Source organism: Leuresthes tenuis, unplaced genomic scaffold, assembly GCF_036924035.1.
Source record: "Leuresthes tenuis unplaced genomic scaffold, fLeuTen1.0.hap1 SCAF_15, whole genome shotgun sequence".
Classification (NCBI taxonomy): Eukaryota; Metazoa; Chordata; class Actinopteri; order Atheriniformes; family Atherinopsidae; genus Leuresthes; species Leuresthes tenuis.
In genome coordinates this window covers 4,361,446-4,378,255 of record NW_027325369.1, presented here as the reverse complement: position 1 = coordinate 4,378,255, position 16,810 = coordinate 4,361,446, and the positions used below count along the sequence as shown (strand labels likewise).

The 16,810-nt window shown below is 39.5% G+C and overlaps 1 protein-coding gene across 3 annotated transcripts in view; it reads left to right on the top strand.

The window, feature by feature from the left end:
• Positions 1 to 16,810, top strand: part of slc4a11 (solute carrier family 4 member 11) — a 78,331-nt gene that overhangs the window by 30,334 nt on the left and 31,187 nt on the right. For 2 of the 3 annotated variants that reach the window (XM_072365018.1, XM_072365016.1), the window contains exons 4-7: positions 2,539 to 2,582; positions 5,632 to 5,860; positions 11,257 to 11,289; positions 15,955 to 16,036. In XM_072365018.1, the coding sequence (XP_072221119.1) occupies positions 2,539 to 2,582; positions 5,632 to 5,860; positions 11,257 to 11,289; positions 15,955 to 16,036 (388 nt within the window). The remainder of the gene's footprint in view (positions 1 to 2,538; positions 2,583 to 5,631; positions 5,861 to 11,256; positions 11,290 to 15,954; positions 16,037 to 16,810) is intronic. The other variant, XM_072365017.1, reaches the window with a different exon arrangement.

Sequence of the window (16,810 nt, the reverse complement as noted above, 5' to 3'; positions counted from 1 at the left end):
ACACTCCTCTGTGAGATTACAAACCGTTGTCACGGAAGAGTTTTAGTGCCTCGTTGATCAAATAAGGAAAACACGCCTGTGTCGCATTTTAACACTTCTTCTCTCTGATCCCTAAACCCAGAAATTCTCCTGGATTACTTTAAGCCTCTCAGTACATTCAGACATACAGAGACCATTAGAAGGAGGTGATCATTGGGGATGAGGTAATCTTATATGAATATATGAATATCTCCTTATGAGTGCAGCCTGACGGCAATTAGAGCTGCAGCATCCTCCCCCCTGTGGGAAGGGATCAGCCCAGCCGTGTGCTTTTTGATTGTGAGGCTTTGATGAACAAAATCCACTGCACACTGCACGTGCCCCCCGCCTTAGTCTCATCACAGAAAGGCAGGAGTTGGGGCTCTTTATTTTTTTTTCCTCCACTGCCTGCAGTGTCACGATGGCAAGGTGTTTGGAGTGGCGATCAAAGCCACCATCCCTTTCTGCAGACTCACTCTCAAAACATTTTCAGTTGTAACTGCATTATTGATATTATGATATCCTTGGGCTTTCCTAAGGGTTATTGGCCTGTTAAAAAGGGGTTTTCTTGCCTTTCGTTGCTTGAGGGAGGAGTTGTGCAATGATTGATTTCTACGTAGAGTCCAGAGATCATCACGCGGACGAGAGGAGGAAAGCCCATGGTACCTCTGTAATGTGCCCCCTCCACAGTAGCAGTTATGTAATGGTGGCAGCGGTCTGTTTTATGAGAGCCAGTGGGCTGCTGACGGATTGCTAGTTAAGAGACCGAAAACCTCATTCCCTCGGTCTGTCCCCGTATTGTTTTCTGACATAAAAAGCTTTTTTTTTTCTTTTCAGCACTGGGAAAATCCGAACCTTTGTAATCTATCAGAGCACTTGCCTCAGCTCCACAGACGTGTGTATTAAAAGCCTTATCAGCAGTGAAAGGCCAATCCCTCTTCAATGAGAGCATTTAGAGATGTGCCTCTTGACATTTTCATCAGCATTAGAAAAAAGGTCTCAGGCTACTTTCCTTTTATGAGCTGAATGGTTGTTACTTGTAATTTCAGAATTTTTACCATCATTACAAACTGTTCGGTTTGCTCAAAATGCTTTTAAATCTAAAAACAGGTCATTATAGTGACCAAATTTGCATAAGACGTTAACTTCAACAAAAGCTGGAAAAGCTGAACTTATTGGATGCGTTGGTCGCTGAGGGGTTTAAGGACTCACATGGCTCAAGTCAGCTTTCAGGTCTTGTTATTCTCCATCTCTCACTCTCCCTCATTTTCTGTCATCCCTTTACTCAAGATTAAGCAAAGTATCTATGCGGTGTCAGTCCAGTCCACATATTAACGTGTGTGCATGTGTGTGAGCTTAGCTGAGAGCGTAGGTGTGGTTGAGATGGACGCAGGATATGCATGTTCATTTATCTCCTCAGAAGAAAACAACAAAGAAGCAGGGGGCTTTAGTTCTAAAACCATTCTAACATTACTCATAAAAACACAACAAAAGATCATTCAATCAAAGTATATACAGTATGAACTCCTATGATCACATAATTCTTTTTAGCTCAATCAGTGTTGTTGTATGTTGTTGCAGTATGAATTATTGTTATAGATGTCTAACTAAATGAAGTAGAAACAGGATAAAAGTGAGTTGACGAACTTTTGAAAAGTGGAAGTTTATCAGAGAGAGGAGAGGTTGATTCTTGGGATCTTGTTTTTGTAACTTGCAGCAACTTAGCTGATGATGTCACATGCAGAGTCAGCAGGTATCACAGGTGAAATCTCACAGTAGACAATAAGGACTGAAACTCACAGACAACAGTTCAAAATCGGGGGTGCAGAGATGTTCATTCTCAGTGCCACAATCTGGGGTTAACAACCACTGCGGTCCATCCTTCTTCACTTTGTCTGCTGAATAGCCTTGAAACCGGTGGAGAGGTGTTCCTGCTGCCACTCTTTAGCGAAACAGATAATATTGCCCTTTGATATTCCCACAGTGTCCTTATCTGTGCTCCAAGCTCGTCCATTGTCAGCGTTCCCACATTTCCCAAGAAAGTCAGAGGAAGAAATGATTTAAACTTCCTTCTCCTTTCTCTCAGTTTAGCTCCTGCTCTGTATCTTAGACATCTTTTCTATAACTAATCTGGATTTGGGGTCTTATTTCAGGCATTACTTGGGTTTTGAAAAGTTCAGTCAGCTGCCCCCACGTGCAAATAACCTTCCCACCGGCATGTATGTATCATAAGAGAGGGAAACGTGTGCCAGAATTACTAACAGAAATCATTCCAGGACCATTGCACACAAACTAGCATAGGAAAATGTTTAAAATGCAGTGGTTTCACAGAAAAATGCTGCTTAGATACAAAAAAAAGAGAAACAATATGTCTACAGCTACTGCAGCACCTTTCTAAAACAAGCAAGGTTTTATGTTTCCCTTTATAATAAACAACTTCACCTGTTGGCTGTACGATCGATGGCTAAATGAATTAGCTGTTTCCATTTTTCTAATGAGCGTCTCTTTCTTTGCCCTCAGATGCTGATGACTCAGGTTGTGTGTTACTGAACACATCAAGAAGGGTAAGCACCATTATTCATGTACGAAAAAGAAATGAAATATCAGTGATGAAATCCTAGAAGTGAGAACATAAAGTTTTGGTTATCCTGGGATCATATGTGTTTGTCTATAGATAAACACCCCATGCTGAATCCAGAATGAATTCATGCAGTGTGGTGTCAAGTTTGGGGCAAAGCAACACAAAATTATTTTTTTTAGCCATCTGCCTCTTTTTTACGATTATGGATCATATCAGAGATATCTTGGTATGTAACATGTCACTTATTTCCTTTACTTGCACTGGATATATCAGAAAGTCATAGGTCAAGGTGTTTCAAGCAAATCCGCAGGGAATGAGCTTAATCTGGTAAACAAGGCTGTCAGGACTCTTCCCTGGTACGAGCCTGTCAGTGATTTCAGCTCCTGCCAAAAGCTTGCCTGGTTCCTCTCTGTAATCTCCCCGTTCTGTACCACACTCGTGTTTGTTTGCACTGTCCTTCTGTTTTTTTTTTCCTTGAATAATGCATTTGCATGGTAACATCCATTGTGACCCTCCAGAGCTGTGCAGTGCATCTGCTTATTAATTGTGGTCCATATGTTTAAATAAAGAATATATATTTTTATATTGACAGATATATAGATATAAATGCTTTACCCCCCCCCCTCTAAATTACAATCATTCCTTAATTATGAATTAAAATTTCATACAATGCTTAACTCTTTATACATAGACTAACAAACAGTGCATTTCGTGCAATACAAGACGGATATTAGGAATATATAGGAACTACAAAAGGCACTTGGTGAGAGCAGCTCCTCATCAACTTTCTCGTCTCTCAATTTTAAAGGAAGTGATCTAGATTCCCACCAACTTCTAACTGGATCCTCACTGGCTCACGGCTGTTTGCTCAATGATCAATAGACATCCAAACAAGAAAAACCAAAACAAACTTGACTAAAAATATAACCTATGTCAGATGAGTTGATTTTACTCTTAACCTTTTATTCACTTGACTTGTGGTGCACACGACACCCAGCCCCAATTCCTTATACGTTCATACATTTAAACATCAAATTTCAGCTATTTGCTGAAATAACCCAAAGCCTTCATACAAGGACTCTCTTCTTGGTGCTTATTGGATTTCAAAAAGAACAGCAGGAAATCCACTCATCTTCAGAATTTCTGTCAGTCACAAAATCAATGAAATCAAGGACTGGTGAGTGTCTGGGCTCTTAATCGAGCTGTGTTCATCCTTCTGTTTAAAGGTGACTCTCAGACACCACTCAGACTGGGATAAACTTTTGAAAAAAGGGAATTACATTTTCAGTATTGTATGATTTCAAAAATGATATTGTTAAGTTCAGAAGTGGTGGTGTGGAAGATATGGTAACCTCAAACCTTTAGGGTGTTTTTACACATTGACCTATTAGTTACAACTCAGCTTTGCCATGGAAGCTCAGTTCTGTGGGATTTCTAACATGTTTATGTGCATTCTAAAAGTCAGACAAACACAATCATTTGCTTTTTCTTCTGTCATATTACCCTGCTTATTAAAGGGGAACTCTATTAGGTATTTTTAAACCTAGACATTATTTCTGGCATGAAATACGTTCATCTACTCACCGAGAACAGTTTGGCGAAAGTCGGCGTCCTTCGGAAGGTATTTAGGTAACTCGCGATCAGAGTATATCCATACAACGGACTGAACGGGGCAATGATGATGCAGCCTCTAAATAAGGCATTATCTGTCTTTATTTCACCAATACTTTAAGACGAATGAATGAATGAACGTGTGCTATAGCTCTGTTAGCTCATAGCTGCTATTATGTGGCTACTTGCGGCTTTAGGAGAGCTAACGGGGGGGATTTCTCCACAGGCACTCTACTGGGACCACTTCATCCACACGCCCCCCTGGAGCACAGCTTATTTACTCCGTGCTCTGTGACAGTCGGCTAACTTCACATGGAGCTACTAGCAGTAGCAAATACTGCTAGTTTTGTGCAACATGGCAGGATATTTATCAAATTTTGACAATGTGAACGACAACATCTTTGAGTAAGATGGACGTTCTTACTGGAGTGAGTGAGCTGTGCTGCAGCCATGCGTGTGGATGAAGTACGCGTTCGTTCATTCATTCGTCTTAAAGTATTGGTGAAATAAAGACAGATAATGCCCATTTTATATGGATCGCAAGTTTTCTAAAATATCTTCCAAAGGACGCCAACTTTCGCCAAACTGTTCTCAGTGAGTAGATAAACGTATTTCATGCCAGAAATAAGGTCTAGGTTTAAAAATACCTTCAATTCATTGTAATCATAATCCAATGAAATCCAATGAATGAATTTCAAAATAATTCAATTCATTCATATAGAGTCAATTCAAAAACAATATCCTAGCTAAGGAAACCAACAGATTGCACCGAAACTTGTCTTCAGTCCAATCTCCCGTCCTGAGCGTGCCTGTGGCGACTGTGGAAAGGAACGACTCCCTTTTAACAGGAAGAAACCTCTGGCAGAACCAGACTCAGGAAGGGTGGCCATCCGCCTCGACCAGCTGGGGTTTGAGAAGACAGAAAAGAGGGAAAAGAGGGGGGAAAAACACCATAACACCATTCAAAGGATATCTGTTGGAAACACAAGTTGATAATCACAATAATGTCACCTGTACATAAAATCATTTGAGAAATTAAACAGGGGGAAAAAGAGAGCAAAGTGAGGAAAGGTGTGACAGATGAAGCCCACCAGCAGCCTATAGCAGCTTAACTATGGGATGTTTCAGGATCAGTTTCAGGATGCCAGCAATGAAAAAGTCCCACTTTGGGGATATAGTTCCTTAGGTTTGTTACATATGTAACTGTCAGTTTCAACCAAGGAGATGATTGAACTTAACTATCTGGAGGTCGTAAAAGCCATGACAAGGTTTCCTTAGGTGAACCTGCCGAAGGATCATTAATGGAATTTGCAATACTGTGTTTTTTAAAAGTCCTCTGCCTTGCTGTTGACTCATCTTCAATGAGTTTTTAGAAAACAAAACAATTTCAATTATCTGAAACAGTTCAATCTTTTCAACAGTATGTGAAGCTGATGAACTTTGAAGAGGAGGTCCGGGCACACCGGGACCTGGATGGCTTCCTAGCGAGAGCCAGCATTCTGTTGGATGAGACCGCAGCCTCACTGGACGATGTTCTCAAGAGAATGTTGCACCACGTGGGCCAGGACAGCCATGCATCTGAGCCCAGCTGCAACTTTGAAGAGGTGATGAGCATGCTTTTCACAGATGCAGGAGCTCAGGAGGTCAATGGTAAGCAAGAACTGCGTTTACATGCATTTAAAGTATGTGGAAAGTACATATAGTTAAACAGTCAAGGACACACAAAATATTTTCAGATGGAGAGCTTGAACTAACCGTGTCTTCCCACAATCAGATCATGGGCAGTATTCAACACTTTAACCATCTGATGTCAGCACTGGTCAACATTAGCTAAGCCCAAGGGCAGAATTACCAGATAAACTGAGCGGCCCAGAGGGCTTTTGATACCCAAAATGAAAAGTGTACACATTTGAATTTGGGACTCCCAATTTTTTTTTCTCTGCCTTTTTAATCAGAAATGACTAGATGTCACTGGGCTGGGCGTCAGATGTCATACACATTAATGCCCAGCCATATGTCATTTTGTATGTATGCCTTTTCCATTCATTGTTGGGTTGTGGAGCAAAGTATTTTTCAGATGATTGTAAATGTTGTTGAGATGTTTTGATTTAACCTTTCACCCCAGTGCCATTTACAGCAGGCTGCCACTTGTCTTGAATAGAAAAATACATGTCAGTTAAACAGTGTGATTTAATACTTTAGAGCAAATGGAAGAAGAATTTACTGAGTTTAAAATGTTGCCAAAAGCGAAAGTAATGTATCCCTAAAATTTTAGGTACTCTTTGTGTTTTACTTTTGCATATTCATTTGTAAAATATGATATAGTTTCTCCAAGTTTGGTGCCTACTTGGCTTCTTGATCCCTGCCACATTAGTTCAGTCCCCTCAGCTCACGTCCTTTAGGCCAGCGATTCTCACCTGGTGGGTCTTGTTTGGGGACACGTTCTGGGCGGGTCGCAGACAGCTTGTAAAAAAATAAATACATTTTTAAAAAATTAAAATTCAAGAATAATAAATGCTCATCCGATCTTTTACTCGTCTTCTCTCTTGAAAGACAAAGAGACAGAGAGAGGTAGGCGTCAGACACATGCAGCATTCTCGTTGCCATGGTAACCACCATTCGTTTACCGGTTACCTTTTTTTTTTTTTTTGTGATGTGAAATTTGTGATGATGTTCGGAGGCAAGATGGCGAAACGCAAATATAACCCGGTTTTGGTTTTTAATTTTATCGTAGTAACTTTAATACATGTAGTTGTCATGTTCATGAGCAAAAATGCTCTTAAATTCACTTTGCATGCATATGTATGTTTAAATGTTTTTTTAAAGGCTATTTTTCAAAAATGAATTTGTTTGGTTTGTAGTGGGTCCCGGGCTGAGAGCAGTTGAGAAGCCCTGCTTTAGGCTGAGTAGTGAAGTCAAGGCTAAGGTGACTCTCAGTCCTCAGAGCAGGAGAAATCCATCCTCTTACCTAACAGTCTGGAGCCATTGTTGATGCCTTGCTTTCTGCCACAACTGTGCACTGAGTAAATGTTTGGCAAATGATGTGATGCTTTCCTTCTACTTAATGTCACATAGAATTGAGGAAAGCTTTAACCTTTTATTACAGTAAGGTTACCTACCTATAATTATTTTCCCAACATGTACAGCAGTGCAGATACAAAAAACCAACATAGTTAGAGGGATGTTTCTTAACACTTTAAGAGCATGTGAAGATAATGGCAGTGTAAGAGCTATCTGTAATGTACTTTGTGTCCAGTGTTATCCTGTCTGGCTGGGCTGGTGCCCACAGTTGTTTATTGGTTAGTCCGAGGTGGCTGGTGTGTGAAGCTCACCCTGCACAGTCGCCCCCTGACAGATCCGCAAGGTGATAATTGACTTCTGTCATCGATCACTCACATCGTTTTCAAATGGCTCTCTGAGACTCTCAAGCTGTGTTGGCAGCTGCCGCTTGACTGTTCTCTCCCAGAATAGCCCACAAGGAGGCAAAGGAATGGGCTTTTTTTTGTGTATTTTGTGTGTGTTTTTGTGGATACCATCCTCACAAAAAAGATTTGTAGACAGGTATGGGCTCCATGTCTAAAAACTGAACCTAAAAGAGGCTCCTTTCATTTTTGAGATTCTGTAAATAAATTATTTTGTGTTGTAACAATGTCGCTTAATTCTGAAAAATGATCTAAAACTTTAAAAGCGTCTCGAAAGTAGCCTTTCCATGAAAACATCTAACGAATCACAAAATACTGCGCTTTGAGTAATACCTCACACAAAGTGGGATGTGTTGAGTATTAGTTGTCAAGTGTGCAACCTTATGAGGCATCACCTGTTGTAACACCAAAACTGTTTGAATTAAACTTTTCTGGGGAACTGCATTAGCAGAACGAATAAGCTGGCCGGTAAATTGTATTTACTGTGGTGTTTACAGTACGTGCAGAAAAAATAGTGAAAAAATTTGCATGAAATCAGCATCACAACATCTGTTTTCCTAGTAGTCAGAGGATTTCAGTGCTATTTGATTTAATTTGGTCTTAGTAATTATTTAATAAGGAAGCCTTTTTCATTTTGAAATCCTGCTCTTTAGTATCCTGTTTTCCAGTCTATTCCCCTCAGTCACTTCCAGAATTTGCATATTGCTGGTGAGGTCCCCAGATTCAAATGTGAAACACTCATGTCAGTGCTGAGGGGGAAAAATATCTCTGGGGAAGGAACAAAGACTGTTCCTGGGGGAATACATATTACACTCAAGTATGTTATCAACGTGACTTATCACTTTAGGTATTCATTTCTGCCATATCTACGTTCACTCTACCACAGCGGAGTATTACAGATGGTGAATGGACCGGCTCATTTGGAGTGTAATACTGTACAGCTAAGAGATAAAGAGAACAGGCAGAGATTAAAACAGGCACTGAGAGAGGAGAGAAATTACAGAAATGAAAAAGATGAAAGCCTACAGAGACAATTAGTCCTGCTCCAACTTGTACAGAGGAGTCGGTTTTTAGAGGCCAACGTGCTGTTTTTTTGGTTCACTTTTGTCTTGGGATTCCGCATTGGAGATTAGTCCACGCATTGTGCAGAGAAATAACAACCAGGGCTGCTGGTGATGATGCAACTCATGCATAATAATTTTACTTCGCCTTTTATGATATAAACTACTGTCAAAGAGAAAATACCAACACCCTTTAGCATACAGCATCAATAAATGATTTGGATGCTGAATATGACAGACCATGCAGTAGTACTTAAGCCACTGAATGACTTATTGTCAATTTTAAGCACTGTCTTGTTAAATATTATTATCCTCTCATCCTCTATGATGCTTTTAGCTAAAGCTCCATGCGCTATGAGCGCTGATGATTGTGAGCCCTGTTTATGATGGCTGTACTATAATTTCTGGCCTTTATTGCCGTCACCTTTGATCAATCTCGCAGTCTCAATTTTAATTCGGTTTGCATTATCCTTCTGTGTTCTTAGTTGGTTTTGCCCTCTCAAATAAACTGAAAAACTGTCGTGTGTTAATAAATCTGAATATGAAATGAAAGGGTTTGGCTATTTTTCTCAAAGTTTGGGATAATGAGGTTCTTTTTATATCCAATAATTTTAGTAATCTGTTGCCAGTCAGCCTAGTTATTCGCAGCATTTTACACAGTGTCCCAACCTTTTTGGAATTGTTGCTGTATGTTTATAGGTTAGTAAATCTGAACAGAAATATTTGATTCTGCAGTTTTGCAAATTAGTGCTTTCAGATTCAGGCTCACAAGCTGTCTGCCAAAAACATTTACATGCATGCATGTCAGATCACTGACATTTGAAGGTTATTTTGTACTTGGTATCTTGGTAAAACAGACTGGCTGTGAAAGAAAGAAGGCAGTTCTTTTGTTTCTGATAAGTCTTTTGAATGAACAAAGTCACGGTGTTATGAATACTGCACACACATAAAGAAGGTTTCTGTCTCTGTGTCACTGCAGCTTCGCCCCTGCCACATTGATAAACTGCTGATCCCATCCATTCTGAGAATGTATCTGCGGTGCAAAATAGAAAAGAGTTCATTTGAGTTCCTTGATTGAATTTTATAAATTGCAATGGAAAAACGGTATAATAGGAGCTCATGGCTGCTGATTGTGACAAGATTTGAAAACTCTGAGCATTTGCAGAACTCATATTAGTAAATCTAAAAATCCCCTTGCCTTTTCTAACGATGATTAGTTGCAAGTATCTTTTCCACAGCAGAGCAAAGCAAAAGGACCAACAACAGCATCGACGCAACCAAGAGCAGCCTAAACCTCACGTTTTTCTGAGACTGACCCCAAGTGCTGGCATGATGTTCTAAGATATAACTGGACCATTACATGTTACCAGATAACAAAAATAAGAACAATCTTTTGGACTAAACTGATGACAACTTTTAATTAGAGAAAATGAAGACAATGAAGACAAACCTGCTGGTGTGTCCAGTGTCCTTGCCAATTGTTAATGTTCAATGCATTCAACAACAGATGTTATGGTCTGTCCATAAACAACAAAAAAACTTTGACAAAGCGAAGAACAAAACACCAGCTGCAGAAGGTTTTGGTATAGTGGTTTGTTGCATAACTTCTTCTCGTTAAGATATACCGGGTTGTTTTATATTTCTTTCTGTTAATGAAGAAAAGTATGGCTTGGCATTTGTTCTCAAAATGTCTGGTATTCCAAATAGATGTACGAATGTTCTAATATAATGTAGATTACCGTGTTCTCTCCTTTCAGGTACTAAATGACCACTGTGCTTACATACCATATGGATACCCAACCTTCTGTATGCTCCTTCTTTTCTCATTTGATTCCAGAATTGTACAAAACAGAAATATTACACCGATTTTACTTAAACTGGGAATCTAACTAATCTAAGCTAACTGTACACCTCATTGGAATCAGGTAATCTTCTACCACCTATCACAGTAATAGAAATTTGTACCACACTCGCGTGACACAGCCAGTTTTTGAATCAGCCAGCCATGACTCCTTATTTTACATTTATCATATTTCTCCCAACTGTAAGGTTTGTGAGTTTTCTCTGCAGATTTAAATTTTTAAATTGAGACCATTAAATGTAGATCTGTATCACATGAAAAATTTTGGCCATACATGCCATTTTTCTCATCTTGATCCCTTTACTGACATCTTTGGGTTCCTTTGGACATGCATAACTGCTAACAGTGATAAGATCCCATTTTTGGTAATAGCCTGTGGACAGTAATCAAGATAATATCTCTCCGTGCCCAACAAAGACAAGACTTAGAGGGATTTTCTCTGGAAAATGATATTTAATATACATGAGGTAAAGAAGGGCAGGAAATGAAACTTCTGTTCAGCCAAGATATTTATGTTTGTGCCTGTTAACCAGAAAGTGTGTGCATTGGCACAGTGTGTATTTGAATGTCATTTTCTTGAGTGTTTGTAAAAAAAAAAAAAAAAAAAAATCTGAGAAACTGCTTGCCTGTTGATCAGAGAAGGTGACTGAACTGATTCTCTTGTCTCTCCTCTTGGTTTTCTTCCTCCCTCTCCACATGCAGACAAGTCACAAAGTTTCGTTTTCTTTGATGACGGTAAGATGTGCTAATTGGATGAAAATGTCAGCATCAGCTCCAGTGAGGCTGCAATCAGTAGTTCGCTTCTGTAGCAATCACCATCAGTATACCAATTGTGTTCCTCTCCACGCTCAGGACTGGGTCGATTCATTGAGTCATCAGATGATTACAGACACTAGCTAACTTTCCAGTGCCACAGATATCAATGCCTCTTCATCTCCCCCTCAAATCAACGACATGTCCAGCAGAGTCATTGTCCAATGATGTTATCTGATTTATTTTTTTTTAATGTATTTATTAATTTTTTTTGTAAAGGACTGGTTCTGATTGAGGATTTGAGTGCAGAAACATAATCAATCTATTTGATTGAAAGTAAAGGCACAAAATTCAAATGATAAAGGTTTTTCATTTTTTATTTGACCCATTGATCGGGCTGGACGATATGAACCAAAACTCATATCCCGATATTTCGAGGCTGAATGGAGATACATGATATATATCAGTACTTTGTATTAGACTAAATATTCAGCTTGAACTCAATGCCACACATATGTTGTCAAAAGCACTTTTATTTAAAGAGTGGAATTTAATTAATTGCCACCCTTCCACAGAAATATACAGTTAGGATAGTATATATATCTGTATTTAAACGCTTGTCAGCTTGTTGCTGACAAACACATGGGGAAAGATGGGGCAGAGGCTGCGTACAGAGAGAAGCAGGTTGATATACCGCCCAGCTTGACTCTATAGCACTATATCCATGTTTTAACTCAAGCAATTAGAAGATTAAAACTGAAAACCTCACTAGATAACAAGGTGTCACCATTGACCCAGTCCTGGTGGCCCTCTCATCGCCGTGTGACATCATAGCATTTGTGTGCTGTGTGATGATTCCTTCAGTAAGTGTTTCATCTGCCACTTCTGTGTGGAGCACTCCCGTGTTTTAATCACCTCCTTCAAAGTGCCCTCCACGTCGACAGGAAACCAATCATCTTGCTTTGTGTGCATTCACGAGTGTGTGCATGTGTGTTTACTGACACATCTACCCATGGGTGAGACCACAGTCAATCTTTCATGCAGCATAGGATTGGGATGCTTTATTATTGACACGTCTGGGCATAATTGAAGGAGCGTCCTTGCCTAAAGGGCTTGAAGCCTTTTTTTACACATTGACAGAAACTCCTAATCTGTGTTTTTGGAGTTGCACATCCCCGCCAGTTTTTCTGCTGCGTTTGATAATGAACTGGCACAGGAACCGAGAGAAATGTTAACACTCCACTATTTGACTGGTTTAGCATGTTTATGGATTCATCTCTTGCATATTTGTGACAGACAGTATCTCATGTGATTTGCAGACATTGCAGATGTCTGTTTTCCCCCTCCAACCAAACCATGTGGATAACACAGTTTAAGAAACTACCAAGAATCCAGAAACATCAAAGAGAGCTGTCCTTCCATCCGATCTTGCCTTCCTCACATTTTTTTTTTCATCATTTTCTATTGAAGTTTGTCACATTTGGTATGCATTGTGTGAGCATATGTGTGTGTGTGTGTGTGTATATATATATATATATATATGTATATATGTATATATATATATATATATATATATGTATATATATATATATATATGTGTTTATACATAGATATTCTTTTCTTTTCTGCGTAAAAACCGCAGTGTAACAGAAAGCTGATGAAACTATGCAGAAATCTTCACTTAAATGACAAGTTCAGAATGAATACTTCTTAATTAGTCTCAAACTTGATCACAGTAGCAATCAGTCACAAATACATCTTCTCCTGACATTCATGTCAGGTTTGGACTTGTTAGCTGAGCACAGCAGCAAAACATTCCCATACCTTAGATCATGCCTGTTTATTAGTGAATTCCCACTTTTATTTATTTTTATTTATTTATAACTATTTACTAATTAGTTTATAGTTAGGTTGATAAAGCAATGTTTGCATGAGGTTGAGAGCAAACTGAAGGCAGCGCAACACTGGATTGTGCTTTCCATTTATCTTATGTGATGGGGGGGGTTGTAATCTGACCTAATTTTGTATATATTTTGTTTTTTGCAAAGTACATTCAGCTGCCAGTTTTTTTAGCTACACCTTGCCAAAGCTAATGAGCACAACCGTTATACAATAAAGCCTTTTTGATGAAGGTGATACGGTTCAGTTTTCATCCAAATGTTCTGGAACAGAGTGGAGTCAGTGTTGTAGTTTTCAAGTATGCAGTTTATGGGGCTGTTGAACTATCCTGCATTATACTGGCGAGGATCTCTATTATTTCATCCACTCAGTTTGTATATATGTAAAGTTCAGTATAAATAAAACTCCGATGTATTGTTCCATTACTGTGGTTATATAACGTCTTTTAAACAATTACAACAAAAACTGAACATTACAATCCTTTGCTTTTTATGGAAGTAAATGGTAAATGCACTTGTAGTTGTATAGCACTTTTCTAGTCTAACTGACCACTCAAAGCGCTTCACTACATGCCGCATTCACCCCATTCACACACACTCATACAGCACGTCTTAAGATACACACATGGGGGGGCAACGTGGGGTTCAGTGTCTTGCCCAAGGATGCTTCGACATGTATCCTGGGGAAGCCAGAGTCGAACCACTGACCTTCTGATTGGTGGGCGACTGCTCTTCCTCCTGAGCTACAGCCGCCCCACAAGTATACATAATAAGTTAGCAATTCACTTTAACACAACTTTCAGAAAAAAAATAGAGCCCTGTAAGCCTCCAGAAATGTGATTGTAAATTACTTACTAGCTAGTAGACGAGCAGCTTTGATGATTAATCATTTTAGTAGTAGCAGATGCATAAAAAGCACCCCCAGTGCTCTTTTCTAAGTAAATTTGTTCTCCATCATACAGTATTCTACTTGTAATATACAAAATTATCCAGCTTGGACTAATTATATTGCATACTTGTTCAGTTTTTAATAGCACTGACTAGAAATCCCTCATAGTTGCTTCCCTTTTTTTGGTTTAACATCGGCCACCTACTTTGTTTTTTCGAGACATACAGATGACCTAGCAAAGCACAACATTTCTGCATTTTTCTGCCGCTCATCTGTAACCTGTATCTCTTTCTGTCCATCCCCTCTTTATCGTTTACTCCTTCTTTTGTTCTGTTAGCATTTTTCTGTCTTTCTTCCTCCCGTCTCCCCTCTCCTCATCCCTGACGTCAATGAGAAATTGGATGGTTTTGATTATTACATGGCTGTCAGGCTTACTGCTATTAATTGAATTGAATCCCAGTCCATCTCCCCTATCTCTCTGTCCCTTTTCCTCCTTCTGTCTCTGGCTCTTCTTTTCATCCTGTCTCATTTTTGTTTTCCTTTTTGATTGTCACATACATTTTTTGTAATGATTTTTTCCCCCTCATTCCCTCGTACCGACTGTGCCCCTGTTTTTCTTGCTTACGTTTTTCCCCGAGTTTCATTCTCTCTGCATGCTCCCTTCCTCTTGTTCTCTTCTCCTGCCTATTTCCTTGTATTTATCTATTTTCTTTTTCTTCCCACCTCACTCTTTCACAGCTTTTTTCCTTCTTGTCATTCTATGTCTTTGCTGACTTCTTTTCATACTCTCTTCCCTCCTTACTTTTTATCTGCATTCTCCTCCTCTCTTATTTTTCTCCCGCTTTCTCGTGTAACCCCCCCCGCACCTCACTCATTCTCCTCTCCTAGCTCTCTCACTCCTTGAGCACTGTGATACTGTTGTCATGGTGACGCCCATCATTTTCTGGCATGAATGGAGGATACTTTATTGATGAGACGGCATGGCAGTGGGAGAGAAAAGAAGAGTGATGGAGAGAAAGACAAAGACACAGAAAGAAAGAAATCACTGGCAGGAAAAAACAGAATGATATGGAAATGATCGTCCCTTCTGCTTACGATACAAAACATTTCCACCCCATCATTTTTTCACTACCAATGAGTTGAAAAGGCTGTTGTGAGACAAAGCAGGCTGAATCTTATTGAGAGGTTTAGGAGAGTTTATCCTACTAAAAAAATTCTAAACAAAAAAACCATCATTCTCAGTGTGTGAAGTCAAAAGGGAGATTCCTCTTATTAGGAAGCAATGCGCTGGCCTCAGCTGTGCTGCTACTTGCCCATGTTTAGTTATTTGTACTCTGTAAACATGTCAGCACAATGAAATGTGTTTTTAAATCTGTGAACATGAACGCTGGTGTTTTCTGAGGTGGAATGGACACCCTTATTAGCTTGTCAAGGTTTGGCTTTTTGCACACAGTGCAGCCTGGCATCAATGTCTAAATCAGAAGGCGAGCTCATTAGATACGTCTGATGTAGACATCATATTGAGAGGCTTGGCAGGGCAGATGAGTTGCTAGATTTCTATTGAACATTCTGTGCATTTGACTGGCATCATTCGCCTAGTCGAAAAAGTCAGAGCCCGGTTTTATTTTTAGACACTTTAATGCTCCAAAATACTCTGACTGCATGAATGTGGAAATTAACATGCATCTGTATATCTTAGTTGCAGAGAGGCTATGAACGGATGACAGACATTGCTGGTGCCATTTAGGTCAACACAGAAAAAATAAGATGCAAATTTGGAGCAGGAAATAAGAGTGTGTGAGGATCAAACTGAATATGAAGTCGACTTCAGCTAACTTGTGTTTGACCTTCCACCTACAGTTCACCTGCTGTCTGAGACGATCCAGGGAGTGACAGCCACAGCCACTGGGATCCAGTACCAGCAGTCCTGGCTCTGCATTCTGTGAGCAGAACTCTCTGTGTGTGTGTGTGTGTGTGTGTGTGAGAACATGCAAGGTTTTAGTTGAAATTATTTTAGATAATTCTTTAGCTGTTTATTTGTTTGTGAATTCATCATTTAACCCAAACTACAATTTTTGTAACAGTGAACGGAATTTCTTGCTGTAATTCTAAATACAGGCAATGCATTAGATGAGAAAGTAGTCATAAAAATATTTTTAAAAAATGAGTTTCAGTGAGTTTAATCAGTCTAATGGATTTATGAATGAGAAGCATATGTAATAAAGAGAGTGTCATTATGAGACAGACAGCGTCAATTATTTCAACAAGTGTCCTGAGACCACACATTTAGATTCAAGTCACAAGGCTTTCTCTCTCTGCCAGAGTAATTATGATGAGAGCAAAGAAGGAAGTCAGGTGATGCTTAGTCCACACAGGGAGAGGCTCGACATGGATGAACGGATCACCAAAACATCTGACTTAGATAATGACTGCTGCTTGTTGAATGGTTCTGATGGATGGTTCTGACGTGTTATCAGGACCTCAGCTCAGAAAACACTCTTATATGGAATAGCAGGAATAGACGATGAATAGATTTAGTGATTTTTGTGTGAATGCCTCTGCAGTATATTTGTGTTGTGTTGTGGATTTGTGAGCATGTGTGTGTGATTGTGTGCAAGTGAATAAAAGCTCCGCTAACCCATTTCAATTCTAACTGTTGCTGCAGAGAAAGAGGTTAATCTATGGATATGAAGGGCACTGCAGGGGAGGTGACGCG